A 21609-nucleotide genomic window follows, 5' to 3' on the forward strand; every position below is an offset into this window, starting at 1 on the left:
TTTATTATTTTTATGCCAGTGAGAATAAACCTGCAACCTTAATGTGTGTCTGGACATTTTTATCACTGTGCTTAATTTTCCATAATTAAATTAGATTATACCTATATTTAAAGATAATATTCTGAAATTTTTAAAAATATTGTTTATCAAAAAAATACAGGTGATTTAATGTGGGGGGGGGGGGGGTAGTCTTAAACCTCACCACAAATCACTAGAGGGGAGGGGGGGTTAAAAATTTGCTAAAAAAACATCACGTGATTAATGTACGACCCCTAATGACTTGGAACGGGGACATACGCCCTTGAGATACAAAGCATGGGTGCGGATTCTCATGAGTCAGCAATATCGTGATAAAACAGAAATTACCACAAACAAATTTTTTCTTTAAATATCTTTTATTCCAGTTCTGCGGTTTTACAAGTTAATCTTTTCTTTAATCCTGTGGTGGCGCGCAGCTGACAATGCCTCCGTCTCACAGCCTTGAACTTGAGGCGACCAAATGCTACGATCTGGTACGGCAGGGAACTCATAACACTTGCCATGATTTAAAATCAAAACACTGAATAAATTCTCTTTCAGGTCACAGGAAGAAATATGTATGCTTGCAAAGAAACACCAGGACATAAAAAACACCAAAAGCAGGATTTTTTAATATATAATATTGTTCTTTTTAGCTGCTCTTTTGTACAAATGTATAGTACCTATGTAATCAATCATGTTTTTGCTTGAAGTACATTAGCTATTTATCAACCAATTTCACACCAGAAGTTTTTAAGTTACCTATACAGTTAATGAATGGTACATACAAACTTGGAATTTTACAACAAAAAAAAAAAATACCCCACAGGAACACATAAAAACTGTTATTGTACTTTTATAAATATGTATTAGAAAAATGCATTTCCAAATGAAACACACACTATCAAAATAAATATGTATATAACTTTAAATTATTTAAGTCTAAGTTGACTGTCACAAATAAAAGTTATTTGGTACTTTGAAAATTGTAGAAATTAAATAAAGATAAATGAGATTTAACAGTATAAAAAAAAATTTGTAAAAACTTATCAGTTCCTTGCAAGAGCATATTAACATGTAAGTATCAATGCACAGCAACTTCAGTTTTTTTTTTTTTTTTAGTTCATGTAGTATACAAAAAACTCCTTTTGTCGGTGGAACAAAATAGCAAATTAAAGAATTTCTGAATACATGTGTACTGACAGGTGATGAATATGAAACATGCAGTGTGAAATTTTAATAATTAAAGTATAATAATATTATAGTTTGTACTTTCGTCAATAATCCAGAGGAACACTGCAATTGCTAAAAGCCGAGAAAAAATATGAACAAACTAACAGAATGTAAGTAATGCTATGCATAATGAATTTTTACCACAATATATAAATGTATTTATTACTTGTTTTTTGCATTGTAATGCCAGGTTTTTGATGAACTTAGTGATGAGTCAAATTCACTTTTTCTCAGAGTGCCTGAAATCCTAACAAGACCTCAAGAGTAAAAAATGAAATAATAGCGAAAACACAGAAATTTCAATTTTAAGAAACATATAATTAATTAATGTTTTTATTTATAAAATTAAAAAATGGCAAATTTTCATGTTTGGGATACAAACAATTTTTTTTGTCCTAATTTTCTCTGAAATGCTCAACAAACATTCTGCTTCTGGATGCATATCCCTTAAATATTTTTTTCAAATTTTTTTTCCATGAGATCAAATCTCTCAAATACAAAAAAAATTTAGGATTTGACTGGCCCATCTGTCAGGTGTGGAAATACTATGGTGAAATATTTAGATAGTCTGAGGGCCATGATTACAGCCAGAAGTTAAACTGCAGGTACAATTTTAAAAAGGCACTTTAACTTTAAAGAACTACGAACTTTAAAATAATATTTTCTATGCCATAATTACAACCCAAAAAAAAACCTTTCAGCTATCATACTAATAAATACTTGCACCTAGTTGATTCTATGAAAAATTGTTTTTGAATGTGGCCCCCTTAAAAAAAAAAACCTTATTTGCTGAAAACAATATCCCTGGTAGTTACTTTCTTCCGCAGCATTGAACAAGCAACTACCATTACTTTTAAATATTAAAAGAATATAAATTATGTTTTTATTTCGAACTGACCTCACGGGCTGCAAGCTAATGCTTGAATTACTGAGCAAAGCTAATTAACAGCAACAATGCGGACAGTTAAGAACAATGCTAAGGACAGGACTAATAACAATTCTAAAATACTTTAAAGTTTATGGCATTGCAGTATGGTCAAACCCGTGTGTATTTTCATTCTCGCACTTCACACATCATTATATCGTAATAATGTCTCGTCTATGTAAAACTAAAATTAAAAAAATTCCTCTTATTTGTTTGGGTTCATGTTTCTGCATAATGTATACATGTGTGTATATGCAGATATACACATTTACACGCACACACACACACACATACAGGATGTTCGAAAGTTGCTGGACCTAAATGCCAAAACAAGAAAACGTTTGTCAAGGAACATATGCATGGAAACGCAATGCTGCAAAGTAACTGGCACAAGCAGTAGCGTACTAATTTGAATTTAATCGTGCATCCAGGTAACACTCCATTGGCTAAGAAAATGTACGACTGCAGTGCCGCAACGTTCAAACACTCCGCAGGAAGCACCCAGGCGAACCGGGCACAGACGTTTATTAGAGTAAGCCAGACTCATGAGCAGTCAGTAGCCTGGTAGGCAACACAGTGTGTGGTCGGTTGTGGAGCGTCTACATGTATGTCTTTCGGAGATCAGCACAGTGTAGACTTAATGGTTTCATTTTCAGTCCAATTTGGTTTTTGAATAGAAGATTTCGCTGTTACTGTTTTTATTTTCATGAAAGTTGTTTTGTAATACTTAACTCCACCAAAATATTGATAAAACTTATATGCTGCATTTTTTTCGATAAAATAATTCATAAGTTTTAAAGATACATTGAGAACAATAAGATTTGCATTTTGAAACTGAGTCAATAAGAGAGGCACAATAAAACAAATTAAATTAATTTTTTCTGATTCATACACTTTGGTACAATTATTTATTTTGTTTGGAAACACATTCCTTGCTTTTCAAATATTAAAAGATTTTTTTTTTTAATTTAAATTAAGTTTTGGTTAAATGCTACATATTTCCATGATATATCTTGCATTTCGGTGCTATGAGGTGTTGTGCTTAGTGAACGGCAACGGCATGGTGGGCTTGACTTCTGCAGAGATGGCCGATATGCACATGGTGTGCGGGAGGCGAGAGGAATGGCAGCAGAAGCAGTGCGCACTTACTAATGGCTAGGGACACCTGTATTTTGCAAATACATTTCGTGTCAAGGTATGTCACAAAACACTGTAGCTTTTTCTTAGAGTAATGGCGAATCGTATGCGTGCAGCAGTACGGTACCCGCATTCCCATTGGCCCCGTCATGTGCGGGAAATCACCTCTCGCCGACCACAGCCAATAACTAAAAAAAAAAAAATAAAAATAAAAAATCTACGGTGTTTTGCGATGTACCAAGACACAAAATGTATTCGCGAAATACAGGTGTCCCTACTAATGGCTCTTTCATGGCAGGTGTGCACCACAAAGGATGATGCACACCACGCAGCTGGTTGCCAGAGAGTACGGCTGACTCTGAACGTCTAAGCCCAGCTGGCCACATGCTCCCTGCGGAGCGCGTGAGCGTGTGTCCTCTGTCAGCTGAGTGGTATTTGGACGCACGTGAAATCCAAATTCGTGTGCTACTGTTTGTGCCTGCAAAATTTGCAGGACTGCACTCCCTGACATGTTCCTTTAACTAAAATTGCATGTTTCGGCCTAATGTTAAAGATTATGTGCAAGTCTGATATGTGCATTGCACGTAATCTATATAAATAAAAATTTAATGATGTCCGTTGGCACGCGCACCACTTGAGAACGGCTGAACCAATTTGGCTATTTTTTTAATTTTAATTATCATTATTATCAGTTAACTTGTTTCATTTTCAAAAGAATTTCTTAAGTGACATCAGTAACGACGCTCTATTTCAACTACAACACAAGCTAAATAATCCCTTTGGCAGACCCTTCAGCATAAATAGTTTTCGAAGTACTTTTTTTCTTCTGGAATGTTCTGGAAACTTCTATAACATCTGGATCATTTTAAGAACTTAATGTATATGTCACCCTAAATACTCTCCAATATCCCAAAATGATAAAACATATTCTCATAGTCCATGTAGCAAAAATGTTTTGAATGTTTTTATCTCATTGCATCTAGTATTGAATAGCTTAAAACCAATTTAATATTATGCCTACTAAAATAATGATGAATTTTTTTGACCTTTAACCAAGGTTTTTTTCCTCCCCTTGCAGTAATGGTTAGTCATATTAAAAAAATTTCGGATGAAAGTGTAGATAGTATTTTTAAGTTTCACAATAAATAACAACGGATTTAATAGCGTATATGGTACGGAAATTATGAATTTTTTTTTCTAAACCGGTTTTTTCAATCCGTTGCAGGAATAGTTTGTCTTATAAAAAATGTTACAAAAAAAGTTTTGGATAAAAATAATAAGATATATTAACAATTTCAATGGATTTAATGTGTACTTATTAAGGAAATTATAAATGTTTTGCCTTTTAACCCATGTTTATTCCACACTCTGCAGCAATGGTTGGTTGTATCAAAAAATGTTTCAGACAAAAGTTTTAGATACGTAATATTTATAAGGCTTACAAACAATTTGAATGGATATAATAGTGTATCTACCAGGGAGTTTTGAATTTTTTTTTGTCCAACCTTTGTTTTTTCCACCCTTTGTTTTTTCCACCCCTTGCAGTAATGGTTGGCCACATAAAACTGATTTTTTGGGTGAAAGTTGTAAATAGTATTTTTAGGTTTCACAATAATTAAGAATGGATATAATACATGGTACAGAAATTATTAATATTTTTTTTATTTTTTACCCAAGTTTTTTTTCAACCTCTTGCAGAATGGTTTGTTTTGTTAAAAAATTGTTTCAGACAAAATTTTTCGATCAAAATTATAAGATTTACAAACAATTTGAATGTATTCGATGGTGTGCCTACTAAGGGAGTTAAATATTTTTGTCCATTTACCCTTGTTTTTTCCACACCTTGCATTTATGATTGGTTGTATAAAAAATTTATAGACAAAATTTTTTGGTATTTCTCCTAAGAGTTATAATATATTCAAACAGATGTGATATTTTTCATGTCATGGAATTCAGCGTGATATTTCTGTTTTTAAAAAAAAACTTCCCCATTTATACCCCTTTGGTCAGATTTTGCCCATAAATGAACTTGACTGAGATTTTCCATTACTATATTTTATTTATTAGTTCAAAAGTGATTTGTACAAAATTACAGCTGTGTCCATAAAAATGTGATACACTTTTGAGTCGATGATGGTTTTGGGGTTTATGGACCATGAAACGAAAAACTACATAATAATTTTTCGAAAGTTGCACCATAGTAACGGCTACATAGGTAGTCTTCCTTCGACTTAATATCACTTTGACTTAATTCTGACAAGAGTTTGTCTAATTGTCGTTATGATAGTCATGATGCTTGAAAAATAATCTTCAGCAAATACTAATTCACTACTGCGATGAAATGAATAATAATAATATAATAACAAAATGTACAAGGAATGTTGCTTTGTGATTATGCTTTCCAGTAAAGATAATATAGATAAACACTATAACTTTATTTGGACAGTTCTTATGTTTGAATCCTATTATCTGACTTTTTCTTCAATTAATATGTTTTTTTTTTCAAACATTAAGTTGGAAGATGGAATATTTGTTTAATTATGCCTATGTATATGTCTAATTATGACAGTAGCTCATGTTTCATTTTAACTGTCAGAAAAATAAGATGCCAAATAAATTCTAAAGAAACAAAACAAAAATTATTTTTATGCCTGCAACACCTTATCCAATTATCTTGAGGCAGTGGTTTTCTACTTTTGGAATTCTGGCATTTTGATTGTGTTACTTTTAAATTTGCATTTAAAATAACACAAATGCAACACAACTCTATTGAAAATTAAAATTAATGAATTATTAAAAGAAATATTTTTTTTAACTCCAATGTTGCCAAATGTTAAAGATTATGTGTAAGTCTGCTATGTGCATGACACGTGATCTATATAAATAAAAATTAAATCCTGTTTTTTGGTAAGCGCACCAATTGGGAACTCTATTTTAATTTTTTTATTGCAGTAATAAGTTCCTCTTGCAAAACAGACACACTTGGAACCTAAAACCATGTCCCTACAAGTATCATTTTCTGAGTCATTTCGGAATTTTTTTTTAAATTTCAAGATGGCGGATGTTTGTTCTTTATTTAAAGATGTTTCCCATGAAAGATTTTTTGGAATGTTTTCTGGGGAATACAGGGAGGCCTAAATAACGTATTTCAGAAGGAATCAGCTTTCTAATAATTATTTCCGTCACCAATCTTAATTTTCCTATACTATAACAGGACACACCTGCAACCCTTCCAGGGCGCATCAGTGCTTCGAACACACTGTGAGCACCACTGCTCCAGGTGAATGCTGGAATGCCTACCTACAATATGCCATGGCCCGTTCTCATCGCAATTTCCCCAGTTTGCATCGTCATGAGCTTACCGGCTCTGATTAAAAACCTTGTTGTCTCCGAGAGATAAAAACCACGATAAAATGAAAATTAAAACACCTGTTCCAACTCATGTATTTTGGACGAGTATTTTCACACTAATAACATACTGTAACTGGGATGGTTCCGTACTAAAAAAAAGCCACGTGCCAAATCCTTCGCAATATCCCTGGTCTCTGTCAGTGTAAGGCCATATCTGATGACCCCTTATCAACCCCTCCCAAAATAAAAAAAAATAAAAAACAGCAAGAATTCAAAATTTGCTCATGTTATCTCTTACAGCACTCTAGCTGCAACTAGCCCGACGGTAGTAAACTGCAACGGTTGGTGCACCCACTTGCGGCCTCGGTGGAAAATACTCAAGAGTATGCACCCTTCTCCGTCCTCGAGATTAAGGATAGACCTCGTGGACCCCAACAAAAACACATGAGATAGGCAGCATGATGCAGTTGCATGCGTCGCGGACTGCCTACTTGCTAGGCATCAGGCGCTACTGGGTGGCAGCGTAGCAAAGTTTCCACAGAAATCCAGCAAAATGCTATTTCTCACAGAGCACAAACTCAGCACCCTTAGAAGTTGTGTGATGTGCCTTGGAAACACCTCATTTTATCATTAAAATAAACCTCCCAATGATTCAGTTAGAGATAATTTTTAGATTATTATTAATAATTTGAAAAATATTTTTTTTACATTAAAAAGAAAACTATACATCCTGTACGATGTGGAACAATGTTATTGTATAACTTTTACTTCAGCCAGTCATATCACTGAAATGTCATTACATAGGTGGAATTTAATTGAACCTGAAATAAAACTGACTTTGAATATATGATGACCTTAAAAGAATGTAATTTGAGTACATTTACGGGATCTGTGTGACAATCTGTAAAATTATTGGACGTGATTAGCCACTGTGATCCAAGAGATAATTCGCAAATCTTTTCATCAAAAAATCTATGTGATACTCAGCTATCTTTCCCAAAACTATTATAAATTAGTGACTTTGTATATTTTAATAACCACTGAAACATGCCTCGCTGGAAGTACAAAAAAATGTAATCTCAAAATTGGCATTTTGTTATTTGGGTCTTTATTGCTGGCTGCCTAGGCATATTGCATATGTGTTCAAAGCAGGGAATAAGTCAAAAGTGACTCGGAATTATTGTTTTCCAATCATAATAATTCAATCATTATTTGTTTGACTATCACCACTAACACAACTTTTAACACTTACACAATAAATTAATTTTGATTATCTTATGCAGCGATTCAGACTTTCTATATCACGAGAGTTAAATACTTTCCATCTTAAATCACAGTGGTACATATTTCCTCGTAAAAAAATGAAATCTAAGGCTAAAGTAATAAACATAATTACTAACTGCCCCCATCAAATGCCATTTTCATTCACATTGATACAAATGTTTGTAACAGGCGTTATGGAGTGAGGGTGAAACAACGGTAAGACACTGGACTGGCATGGTTCGTACCTTCTTGAACAATAAAAAATTAAAGAGTTTTTAAGGAACCCTTTACTACATGGCATTCTTCACTATCAAGAAGTATAACCATTTGTAATATCACAAAAAAAACCAACAATGTAAATAGTAATGGCAAAAAAAATGGGGGGGGGGGGGGGGTTGTGTTTGTCTGTAAAGTCGGTTTACGGACGATAATTTTACGTGATAACGTCATAAGAAAATAATGATGAAAAATTGCATACTTTTTAATTTTCAAATATTATTTACAGTTTTTGCAAATTTAACTTAAATAATTTGTTTAAATTTAATCACAAACAATTAGTTAAAAAGCCCGCCTTAACCTGTTTGATATTATAGAATATTTTCTCATACGGTGGTTGGCCGGTTCTTGCACGCTCGGCTCAGGTGGAACGTGACAATTTTTTGTGCGTGCAGCCGGCGTTCATCGATTTACAAGACGTTAACACGTCCAAAAAAAATTAGTTGGTTTGTTCAATTCTTACAGATAAGTACTGTCCAGAATTTATCTCTAGCACACATCTAATCCAAGCAGTGTGTATTTGAATTTTACAGTAATGCCACTTACTATAATCACTAATTATAAAATAAGTTCAAAGTAAGACAATAAAACACACGTTTTTCAGTTTAAAGGTGCAATACAAACTGTGTAAAACCAATTCAAAATGTTTTTTTATTTATAATATCTAATCACGTGGCCTGGACTTTGCCAGTTGTACTGGGCATGCACAAAGCATTGTTTCCTGCCAAGTTGGAAACAAAAGAACATTAAAATACCTGCATTTATCCATTACTTGCAAGATATCACCTAATTAAGAGGTTTTTAAGGATTCTTAGTGAAACTTAGACTTTTAAGAGCCCTTAATCAATTCAAGACAAATTATGGACTGTTTTTTTTAAGGATATTAAGGATGCGTATGAATCCTGACTGACATTCCAGAGGACACGGGTTCAAATACCAATTTGACCAATGGTTTTCCTAAATTGTTCCACCCAAATGCTGGGATGGTTCCTTATTAAAAGCCATGTGCCAAATCCTTCGCAATATCCCTGGTCTCAGTCAGTGTAGCATCATTTAAATTACCCCTCTATCTCCCCTCCCAAAAAAAGACATTGTTCCCATAAATGATGGGAAGAAATAAATGGGTTTTAAAACTCGCAGAATATTTCTTTAAAATACTTCAGTTATATAAACGTTAGGCATAAAATCGTCCCAACCACATGCTTTTTGTATTAGTTTGCTACACCTAAGTCAAGAGATGAAAATACTTCCAGTAGGTTAATCTGAATTTTCTGCCTACAAGGAACCCATTCCCATAAGTTTTTTTGGGAACAAATAACCTGTTTCATAAGCATAATATATTTATAGACAATTACACATAACTTAAAGAAGTATATGTGATGTACATTTTTACTTCATGCTAAAAAACAATTAATAAGTCTGCCTAATGAATTGAAGATTAAAAATTAGAAACATCTTGCACATTTAGATACAATTTTGAGTACTGTACTGCTTTCAAAAAAATTTTAAACTTTTCTCTTTTGAAAGAAACTCAAATACATGAAGGTAACATACTGAAATCAATACTTTTATTGAGAAACCAGTATTTTAATTAAGAATTTATGTTTATTTCCAAATATTAAAACTTTGTTCATCAAGTACCTATGGCTGATGTTCAACTTTTTTTTACCAAGTATTTATTTTAATTTTTATCAGAGGGATACAGAAATATTCAAAGACACATTATCATCGTAATTAAGAGCTCTCCTTCAAATCAATAGAGAATGCACGTACAACAATTGTAAATAATTTTGTGTGCCACATACCACAATATCAAAGTATTCGCAAAGGTATTAAATTAAATATAACACCTTTTACAGTACTTTCAGGTAGCAAGCTCAAGTGTTACTTTACACTTTGCTGAAAACCCTGCTTGGCAACAACTTTCAATATTCCTCCCCCAGATGGCAAAATCAACACTGTCATGAGCTTAGTGACTCGCATGCATGCATGCATCAAGCCCGGAAAATGCAAAACTGTCACAAATACAAGTATTGTTATGAAGATGCTAGAGACGTGACAGGCCAGTCAGACTGGCGTGCCCGTGCCCTCTCAACCGCAGATAGCGCCCATCGTCGCTCTACTACATGGGAAACTGATTAGCGACAGCGCCTCTCTGTCCCTCTCGAGTGTTCGCCACATTCCCAGAGCCCCGTCCGCGTGAAGTGGCGTACCTAGGAAGCCATTGCTCTCGCAGCTTCAACGCGACACTTCGGAGGGCTACAAGACAGACCTATCCGTGCGACGAAACAGCAGGTATAAAAGAGGGACCGACCTGCGAGCTTCAGTGAAGCGAAGCGTGATACCTGCGAATCCTCGGACCGATATGAGAGCGAAGTGAATAGTGCGAGTGACCCCTTCGTTGAGCGACAGTGGGTGATGAGCGACGAGGCTTCGTGAATAAAAATCAGAGCTTCAGGGGACGGTGTTGCGGCACAGCAAACAAGTGAGCAGTGTGTTGGAAGCGAGATGTGCGGTAAGAGACGAACAGTACAGAGAGCCACTGCCGAGCCGAGCTCCAGTGAGGGGAGTAAATTAGTGAACTTATAAAAGTGTGATTAATTTGTGGACAGTCATTTTGATTGTTCTAATTGAGGAAAAAGTGTACATTGATGTTAATAAATAAATTCTAATTAATTAATTTGATCTATCATTTTTGGACCTGTATTTTCCACACACGTAACAATATGTTACTTTTACACCAAATGAAAAGACACATTTCAGTAGCCAACCATTTTTAACATAAAAGTTTTTTCAACAAATAATACCAGACAACTCTATGCTATTACCGCAGGTGACCACATGACAAATAACCTAGTGACATGACATGACACTTTATTCAAAAAAAAATGTTATTAGATTTTTACTTCTCTTAAGAAATTTTATGCAATAGAGGTTTATTTTTTCAATGAATTTGTATAATGATTTGCTAAGAGAAAATATTTTATTTTTAATATCATAAAGTTTTTATCATAAAATTTAAACAAATGCCTTTTCAATATTGCACATATGTTCAGCATTTATATGTATTAGAAAGGCATGACAAAAAGCTGCAGATTTGTTACAAGAAAGTAACAAAGCTGTCCTAAATTTATTTCTTGAGTATTTTTACTTTAAATGAAAAGTTTAGTCTGGGAACTATTTCTCTTGGTTCGATACCTACGTGACAGGATCAAAGCCTGACTGTTAAAGAAAATGGCTTTTATTTTACCAAAGGTTGATTTCAAAAGTGTTTATATAAGCCTTAATGGCCTGTACGAAGTGCCGTCACCACAAAGCACGTGGATCAAGTTTCCAGAAACGGTAAAGGCGCTGTGTGTGCACTGTATAAGCTGAAGTTCTTTGTGGTCACTTGCACATTTTGTTCTTTGTGCTTTGTTATTGCAGTGCTTGATAAAAAAACTGATGTCTCATAAAAACTGGAGCTTGAAGAGCTTTTAATCTAGGGGTGAAATAGATTTTATATCCGCAATCGGTGAAATATTCAAGTTTCCTTATTAACGAATTGTATCAAATAAGTCGAGATTGCAAAAACATTTTTAACATCTCAAAATTTTTCCACCTCAGAAAAACTGCTAGATTGCCAATGTAATTATTGAATATTTTTCCAAGGTAACTCATACAATATTTTTCAATATTATTGTAATTTGATATACCTATTTTTGTTGGGGCCAGCAGTGTTGTAAGCAGTAACCAAGATGTGAATGTAAACAATAAACTGTGAAATGTTGTAAATAAAAGATAAAACCCAAAAATTGATGTTGGCTATTTTGCAAAACAGAGTAAACTGAAATTCAACTTGACATAAATGTACAAAAGCTGCCAAATCAAGTAACATTTCAGTAAGAAACCTTAATTTTTAATTAGAAAACATTTTCGAAACCAACAGTTGATTCCACTTTCAAATTGTAAAGCTTCACACACATCTAACTACTAATAATGTGATTTTTTTTTTTAATAATTTAGTTCCACACATGGTGGGCCAAAATGTATTAAGAGCTATTATGCAGAGCAATGACTGCACTACAGCAAATATCCTGAGCTACGCAGGCAGTAATTTACGTAAATTCACAGTTACAGTAATTATTAACTGGCATATCAGCCTGCTTCAGGCAGAAAATGCTTTTTTAATGAAGCGTTGCTGCCATTGTGTTCTTGTGTGTGTGCATATGGCCTTATTGCACCAGCTCTCCAACCCTGTTGAAGGTATACAAAAAAAATATACAACGGTTCAAGTGATACTTATCCACGTTCTTTATTTTTTTACTTGGAAATGATGTTCTAAGCCAGTCTGACTTTATCCAACTACAATCTTAACCTGTGTAGACGTCTATTAATTAAAATATTATTTAACTGGTATAAAATGCATTACTCCGTGTTGTATTTGCTATGCTATGCCAATGCATGAACCTGCAGTATAATTTTTGATGACAGAAATTCACATCTGCACTTTTTGCATGTTATATTTAATGGGCACATGAATGCCTGTTTATAAAGAAATTAATTTTCCATTAATAGCCAACATCCACTTTTTCTTACAAACAACGGTAGAACACTTTTTTGATGGGCGAGGTACATTATGCAATTTTGTTTTTTCAATAACTTTGATATAAATTAGTACTGATAACTGTACTTTTAGTATATTGGACATACATATATATATTACAATATTTATTCTTTGTAAATAAAAAATGGTTCAAATCCTTGAAAACAGTAAAAAAAAAAAATCCTTGCTGGATGCCAGATATCAGGCAAAATGGTCACATTTATTCATTAATTTTTAACTTACTTAATGGAAAACTAATAAATATTTTATTCAAGAAAATTTCAATCTATTGTAAAAAATAATTATATAACTGATATCCTGTGATAGACATGTAAATGTGACTTTTACCCACCCAAGAAAAAAATGGGTGGTGTTTACACAATGAGTTCTGATGTTAGCAAGCCTAACATCTCAGGATTTTGTTCCATAGGGTTGTTAATGTATCTCAAAATAAATAAAATTTATCAGTACAAGGTCAAACTGGATCAAAATAATTAATCACCAGACAGAAACACCAAATCTTAATTACTGCTATCTTGGAGCAAATACCACAGCAAACTATTTTTTATTTTTTTTTGCAAAATTGAAAATTGAAAACCTCTTCTGTTGTGTAATTGCTGCATCATTTTACAAGCAAAACATTTGGAAATAAATATATGTTAGGATACTTAAAGTTTTAAAAATAAACAAAAAAGTAATAAATAAAAATACATATATTTTATTCCACTAATAAGTTCTCATAAAAAAAAATTTAAGGGGTGAAACCAGCAAGTTATACAAACTGATTAAATTCTAAATTTAGCTGTTCATTACTGTTTGTGGCAATAACATGCAGAAAATTGTGCATCCAAATATGTTAACTTTTTTCATGTCAAAATTGTGTCAAGCCTGCTGAAAAAAAAATTGCAGTGTTTCTCTAAGCACCTGGAATTAATCATTCAATGACTTACAACCTGACATTCCAGGTTACTAGAATAATGTTCAGGGTTACAAATTATAATCTCAATATTCCACATACTCTCTATAGTATTATTAATACTATTTACAATGCTTACGTTTACAGCATATTTACAAAACAACTCAAACGTAACATACAACAGTAACAATAAAAACAGACCAAAAATACTCACTGTACAAACTTTTCTTTAGAACATGTTTTTTCCTCAGACTGCCTCAACACATAGAAAATTTAAACATTCGTTGCCCAAAGTTTATTGGTTATTATTATTTATAAGCAAGTTAATTTTTCTCAGTTTTGTGAAAGATAATAAACACTTTTGAAATACTAACCATCCGTGGTAATAACAGCACTAGAAAAAAAACAAAGATTAATAATTTGTTATTAAGGAAAAAATTTGAATTTTTTGCCAAAAAACATTTATCAAAATAGGTTTATATAATTTTGAATTATCAATGTAATCTGTAACTTTTGTGCAAATTGAGATATAGTCCATTACTGCACTGATTAATTTTCCAAAAATGTGAGCTTAACAGCTTCTTCAGAAACATTGTTGGCTGCAGTCGAAAAAACCAAAAATTTGCAAAAAAATATTCTTGGAAGTTATTTGCTGACTTTTTGCATTACCTTGTAATATTTTATAATTTTCTTTTCTTACGACTTGCTGTTGGCACTTAACATTCACACACAATCTCCCTAAAATACTGACACAACGATTAACGTCCAAAATTCGTTGGCAGTGGCATATGAAACAATTACTACTGACACTAATTTAAAATCAAGCCATTACAGATTTATAAAAAACTATTAACATATAATTAAAAAAATCTACTAATTTAGCATTTCCACACAAATTATGAGGTAAGCCAGTTAATGGTATACGAATTATTTTTTTGAGGTAGGCTTTTTCCTTTGTTTTTATCTTGAGGTAAAAAAAAACATGTTCAAACACCGAACTTAATGATTCACAGTTTTACAAACTAGTTCAGAGTAGAGGAAGTTCTGGAAATCCCAGGTCACTTTCAAACACGAAAGTCAGCACCATCGAAATTGTAACTGTTATGCAATGGAAGAGGAGGGCATTTCAGACTGGAAGAAATGGATGCCAAATGTGGCAAATGGCCAAAAAATTGGATTTTTTTGCCCCTAAAAACATAACTGTGTAAATGGCTAGCAAAGCTTAAGTCATGTCCATGCATGAGAGACCTTTCACACACACACACACACACACACACACACACACACACACACACACAAACTGGCAGTTTTTGACATATTTCTTGCACAATGAGAGTAGAATTGGGGCGATTCAATACTTAATACTGTTTTCAGCTTGATACTTTTAGTAAATTATCCATTCAAAATTTATAGACGATTAGATATCTCCCAGCAAATATTTTTCATTAAATATCCAATCAAACCTAATACAATTATTTGATAAAGAACTTGAATATATACACTAATAATTATACTGGACAAAAATATTGATAGTACATATTATGAATTCCACAAAGTTAACAAATATTTAATTAGAAAAACAACATTCTAACTCTTTTTAAGCATCAAATCTACTTATTTTCTTGTTAAAAAAAAAGTCCAGCTGTACTGAACAACCACTAATATACTCAGCACGAAACGCTCAGGTAAGTGCAACCTAGGTATCGGATATGAGCACTGCGTTGCTATCCACGTGGTTTGGAGCTGAATAAATAATCTTGGAGACCCCACCACACTAGACCTCTGTCCATAATCACGTGACGTATGGTATAAACCAATAAAATTAAACTCATGATTCTGAAGTTTACATCAATATTCATAATTGTAGATTCAAAACAGTATTGACTGGCATCAAGGTATCAGAGTATCGAAAGCCCCACCTCCAAATGAGAGACATGGTTGCATGCTCTCCCCATTCTGACACACAGATAAGTCTTACTCCTTCTGAATGTAAATTAAGAATCAAACACTTTAATGCTGATTGAGCATGAGATATTGAAACCAAACAACCTCAAAATTTTGTGAGCTTGAAGTCATACGGAACTCTATTTCTTCTCTGTAAGAAACCAGTGTTTGCATCTAACCGTAAACAAAGAAGCATAATCCTTTCCCCCCATTAATATCAGGACATTAAAGTTCAGACTATGTAAATTGACTTCAACTAACTCATGAGCGATCTCCGATGATGAACTAAGATCATGTTTGATTCAGGATGTCTCTTAGCAGCCATTTCGGAGATGGTTTTGATGATTTTGAAGTTACGCCCTGATCCACTTGTGTCCAAAACGAACATCATATTTCTGGTGTAGTTAGGGATTATCAAAGGAGAAACAGACTGTACCATAGATGGGCTGTACTCATGTTGTGACCTGGGAAAAACAACCTGTAGTTTACAATGCTGCATTGATTCATGAACCCAGCACAAATACTTTTTATAAAACTTTCACTACATAAGATACAAAATGTTCAAGTAAACACAATACTCAGTTTAGGCAGGCTAATTCACAATATCATTCCTAAATAAATTCAACAAGACAGTTTAAAACCCGTTTTTTTTTTTGTATACATTGCACATACATACTCCCATGAAATCCTTATACAGCTTTGCATCTTCTACAAAATTTTCAAGATAAACAATAACCTCTATGGCACGCCACGACCTGCTCTCTGCTCGTACATGTCAACAACCAAGCCTGCCAACTCGACCATGTCGGAATCCTTCGAACCGAGTACGCAGCACATGGCACTGCTCAGGAACCCAAGAAAAAAACACGGATTCCCGAGCGCGCTCGTAGCTGCGCACAGCTCTGTGAATAATTTGTCCTCCAGTAACGCTGAACGTCACGAGGCAATTATTTCATAGCATACGTCGACAAACTCGTAAAAGCCTCAAAACATTTCTAGAACAAATATTTCTTTTTTTATGGCAGTTTTTAAAAGATGTTCTAAGGTATTGGCAGTGAGCTTGGATGCTGGCACTTACTGAAATCGAGGTAACACAAAACGGGAAGAAATCCGCAGAGATAAAAATTTCATTACCATCTAGAAGTGCAGTTTGAACCATAAACACCATTAATCCAGCAACGTAAATTAATGACAGCTAAGTTTCTTAAAACGTTTTAAGTTATGTGAATAAGTTATTTAGTCACATAAACATTGCTTGTTGAAAGCTGTTTACAATTCATGCTTATTACAAAATGCTCTCCAAAGTTTGTGTACACTGGCGATAGTCCGTTCCATTGTATTCAACCCACAAAATAGTCGCTTCTTTGACGATTTTTTAGGAGGAGATCTCAAAGAACAGCAACAATCTTTTGCATCAGGTACAGTACATAATAACGAAAAATAATATTTTAATAATATTTACAATGAGACACTGTAAGCTCAATACAAGTAAAAGTTAGCTACAGCAATGAACAAGACTTTACGTCTGACATAAATAAAAAAAATAGCTGTATCAGTAAAAACACTTAAGTGTCTACAGGCTCACTACTTAGCAACTACTTTAACACTGAAAACAGTAATAAACAATTTTTGTGTATAATAAACCACTTTTCTGTAAAAAATAAAAATAAATGGAAAAACTAAATTTGGGTAATTTGTTACAGTTCAAGGCATAAGTTTAATTACATATTATTACAACAAAGAAACTAGTAAGATATTTTTTTCAGTGTTTGTATAGCATTAACACATGATATGCAAAAATGGCTTTTTATGTGGCAGTGATGTAATTTATTATACTGCACACAACAAAATGTGTTTTTCACCCCATAAGCTGGAAGTTTTAAAGTGAGGATGTCCAAAGATTTACAGTTACTTCTGTCAAGTGAAACCATTATTGGCTAAGTAAGCTGAGAATGCAATGATGCTTTTAGTTCACAACAAGAATGCCAACCTACTTCACTTTTTTAATATGCCATATTTTGTAACTGTGGCTGACCAACCCAATTTAAGAAGGATTATAAGGGTGACCCAGTTTTGCGATAAAAAATATTTGTTGCATTGTTAAAATTTCAGACGGTCATGGGGAAACAATGTGCGATACTTAGTAGCACATAGTTTGGTTTTTTGTAAAATGGACATTAAACAGAAAACTAAATACGATCTTTGAAAGACTTAACTAAAAACTGCAAATAAAAGTACAGATACAATGTATGTGTTATACGTAAGGCTTCACAGAAGTCAATAAAATTCCAATGCCTACAATTTTGGAAGAGACATGCTGATTGTTCAAAGCACATTCTAATTTAAACATGTGAACCTATCACTCAAAATTATTTCAGAGTAAGCAAACAGACATGCTGTTCAGAGACCTTTATTTACAAACGATACACGGACTATATGTAGGGTCTTACTGTCAAGAGAATTAAGAGTTTAAAAATTCTCAGTTTAGTTTTAGGATAAACTTAAATTAAAGCACTCTTACCAGTGGGAAGCATCTACGAGTGGCCCATAGATCATGCAGAGGACTCTGAGCCAATGAGAAACCTTCCATTCAAAGAAGTGTCAAATCATGGTCAAACAAGTTAAGAAAGACATCTTTCAATAGAGTAGCCAATGAAAAGACAAAATTTTCCTCTGAGCATGTGTGGAACCTATTCCAGAAAAAAAGGCTCGTTTTTTTTACTACAGCTATTTCCTTCCAGACATTTATTGAGCTATTAAAAATCCTAATATAATCCCAATACATTAAATTACCTGCCCACTTAAAATTACATTATAATTTTTAGTACAACTAGATCACTGCATGTTAGTAAGTTTTGGTATTTAAATAGACAAAATTGTTTAAGTACAGTTTTTGCTAGTAGAATAAACTACAATGAACATGATTTTCAAATGTTATTCGAGAAAGGAAGGGCCCAAACACCTGCAAACCTTCCCCCCCCCCCCCCCCAAATATACTTTGTCCTAGAGATAGATCACTGACCCCACAAATGTTTCCAATTCCTTAAAAAATGAGGCATCGTGCACACCGCTTGATATGTACGGTCTGATTACTCTGCTTCTGTCCAGGGCACTGTAGAATACTGGCTGGCAGTCATCCAAAGTGGTAACAAACACAATCATCACAGGAATGGGCATAGATCCCTTGGGAGGAAGGGAGGAGGGAGAGCTCGAAGCTCCCACTGGAATCAAAAAGCCTCTTTGATGAGGGGACCACTTGCGCTTGCAAACTCGTAACTGTGAAATGGGAATGATAAATGCTATCCCCCCCTCGTCCCCGAGAATCCTACAAATTTTCACCCATTATCACAGGTACAATCTACAAAATTATCACTGTCAGTTCCTAGAATGTGACATACAGCGTGTTTATCAGTGATGAAGTGCAAAACTGATGGTTTTGTGATGTGTTAAGCATGGGGTTTAAGTTCTAATCCCGTACCATAGGTTGTGACTAGCGAGCAAGTTTTATTTCTGTGGTCGGCAAGATATTTTCTTTGATAAAAATGTCAAAAGAATAGTCAACTATTTGAAAAAAATATATATATATGGTATAAACTGAAACTCAGGGTTTAGTTTTTATAGCAAATTTTATTTTTAGTCAATGGGATAGTTTCTGAATATTGCATGCACATATCTCCATTCAAAGAAACAACTTTGCTGGCAGAAAAAAAAAACTAAATGAGCCTGAAGAAAGTGTCAAAAGTAGGTACCTACGTACTATAGACGTAGAAAATGAAAACCTATTCAATATCTGGTAAAAAGATTTTGTCACCACACCACTATGGATACTAAGTCATAATGATGTGTATACATGTGTTATGCTATGAAAGGTTGCTGTTATCACTTCGACTCACTCAATTAAGATGGAATTAAAATGTGCCTAAATTAAAAATTTTTTTGCACATTATCCCTACACCAAGAATTCATGTGTCAAATCAAATTCAACCGGGTATTCATTCAAAAAGCACCTCACGTAATATAAAATATGGCAATCTTGTATAAAATTCACGAATAGAAAAAAAAATTAATTTAAAGCCATGAAAACATAGTACTGTAATTGCAATTAAAATAATCAAAATCTGCCAGGACTCTGCTACCAGGCCCAGCAACCACTCCCGCATGGCACAAGTTTCTACTGCAGCTACACTAATCACTACTCACATACACATACTTTAATTTTTCTTTTTGGACATCCTCGCTGACCAACAGGGATGAGTCACAATTACTTGCTTCCGCTGTAGACGGTTTGTGCTCGTATCTGACCGACTTCAAAAACCTCTTGTCAACTTGCCACGCAAAATAAACACGTATAAAAAGAATATCAACAGTAAAAACTAATGTGATGAAATCAAAATGATGTGCAAGTGATGTATAAGGGAAGGAAAAAAAAATGCTACTAAAATTTTTTGTTGCTCTTCAAAACTGGCTGGAGTTACCATTTGTCCATATGTACGTTACATAGAACACTCTTGAAATCTATTTGTGTTACTACTAGTGTAATATCTGTAAAGTGAACTGCATTTTCACTAGATGCATTACAGTTATCTGTTATTACACAATATCCACTTGATTTTGTTTTCAAAAGAATAAAAAAGTTCCATGATAATAGCCATACACAATGACCCAACACCTTGATTGAAATTTGAAGTGACTGAGATCACATAATTAAATATAAAATAAATGAACTAACAAAAATATATGAAAATATGCCTGTGATGAAACTTTGATAGCATTTAAGATAGGTTGGTATCAGTTTTGAACTATTTTCCGTGTCATAAAATAAAATAAAAAAATTCTGAACAACTTGTATTCAATTGTAGGGAAGATGCATTAGTCCACTAATAAACTGTCAAAACAGGAAACCAGCACACCAAATTTACATTTAATATACACATTTGCAATCAATAAAAAAAAACCAACATGTTCGTACATGTACAGACTATAAGGGTGCTGGGGGAAATAACACAGCACCTTTTTTAAGGTTCTTTGTACTTTCGAATTGATAAAATTACTCTGCCAGTAGTTCCCTACATTCCGTTGAGCCCATCATCACTTTCATGACGGCACAAGGGTTCGAGTGAAGCCTTTCTTCTACGAAGCTACTGGGCCCAAGAATGCCAGGAACACACCTTTAAACTTGCTCAGGCACCATAACCTTATCGCCGCACGCCGGCTCTCCCGACAGATTTCACAAAGCCGCACAAATCAATTTACAAAATAACAAAATCGTTACAGGGTTTTCATGTACAAAATATGGCCAGGCACAGAAACACGCTTCGCTTCGCCGTGAGCGACGTCAACGTGTGGGAAAAGAACAGGTCGAGAGCCCCGTCACCGCCACTTGCAGCTTCTCAAGGAAAATCCTGGCCGATGACAAGTGTCTCTTTGGTTTTGGTTGAAGCTCTCCCCGCAGAGAACGATCCTGTGCGCGGGTTTCCGGGCCGGTCCTCTCCTCCCCGCAGCGGGAAGCGCGATCGTCCCCGCGAGCACTCCGGAGAAGACACGTGCCGAGCGCGTGCCCCCGGACTTCGGGGACGAGCTGGGGCGGAGTCCGGAGAGCAGGGAACTTTCAGGAGGAACGAGGGGAAACCTCTTCGCGTGCCTCCCGGCACACTGGCAAGCAGATGAGATCACAGCGTTATCACGAGAATGGGTGGCGGGGCGGGGAAGGGAGGGGGGGAGAGATGGTGAGACCGCGAGCAGGGAGGGAGGGAGGGGGAGGGAGACTCACTCCGGGCTGGCAAGAGGCTCCAACTTGACGGACGGCTGGGACGTTATCACCGACACGGGGCTCCCGCTCTTCACAGGCTCCGCGACCGCTGCCGAGGTCCTGGGCTCGTCGGGGTCCGGCTGAAACAAGTCGCAGAGGACCCATTAGCGAGTAAATACTGCAATGCTCTTTACTTTACTTGCATGGCAAGA

The 21609-nt window shown here is 34.6% G+C and overlaps 1 protein-coding gene across 1 annotated transcript in view; it reads right to left on the reverse strand.

The window, feature by feature from the left end:
* Positions 1-298: 298 nt before the first annotated feature.
* LOC134533969 (ski oncogene) overlaps positions 299-21609 on the reverse strand; it is a 371182-nt gene continuing 349871 nt past the window's right edge. The window contains exon 6 of the mRNA XM_063371816.1: positions 299-21537. Coding sequence (XP_063227886.1) covers positions 21415-21537 — 123 coding nt within the window. The 3' untranslated portion in view covers positions 299-21414. The remainder of the gene's footprint in view (positions 21538-21609) is intronic.

The sequence above is a fragment of the Bacillus rossius genome, chromosome 7 (assembly GCF_032445375.1).
Source record: "Bacillus rossius redtenbacheri isolate Brsri chromosome 7, Brsri_v3, whole genome shotgun sequence".
Taxonomy (NCBI): domain Eukaryota; kingdom Metazoa; phylum Arthropoda; class Insecta; order Phasmatodea; family Bacillidae; genus Bacillus; species Bacillus rossius.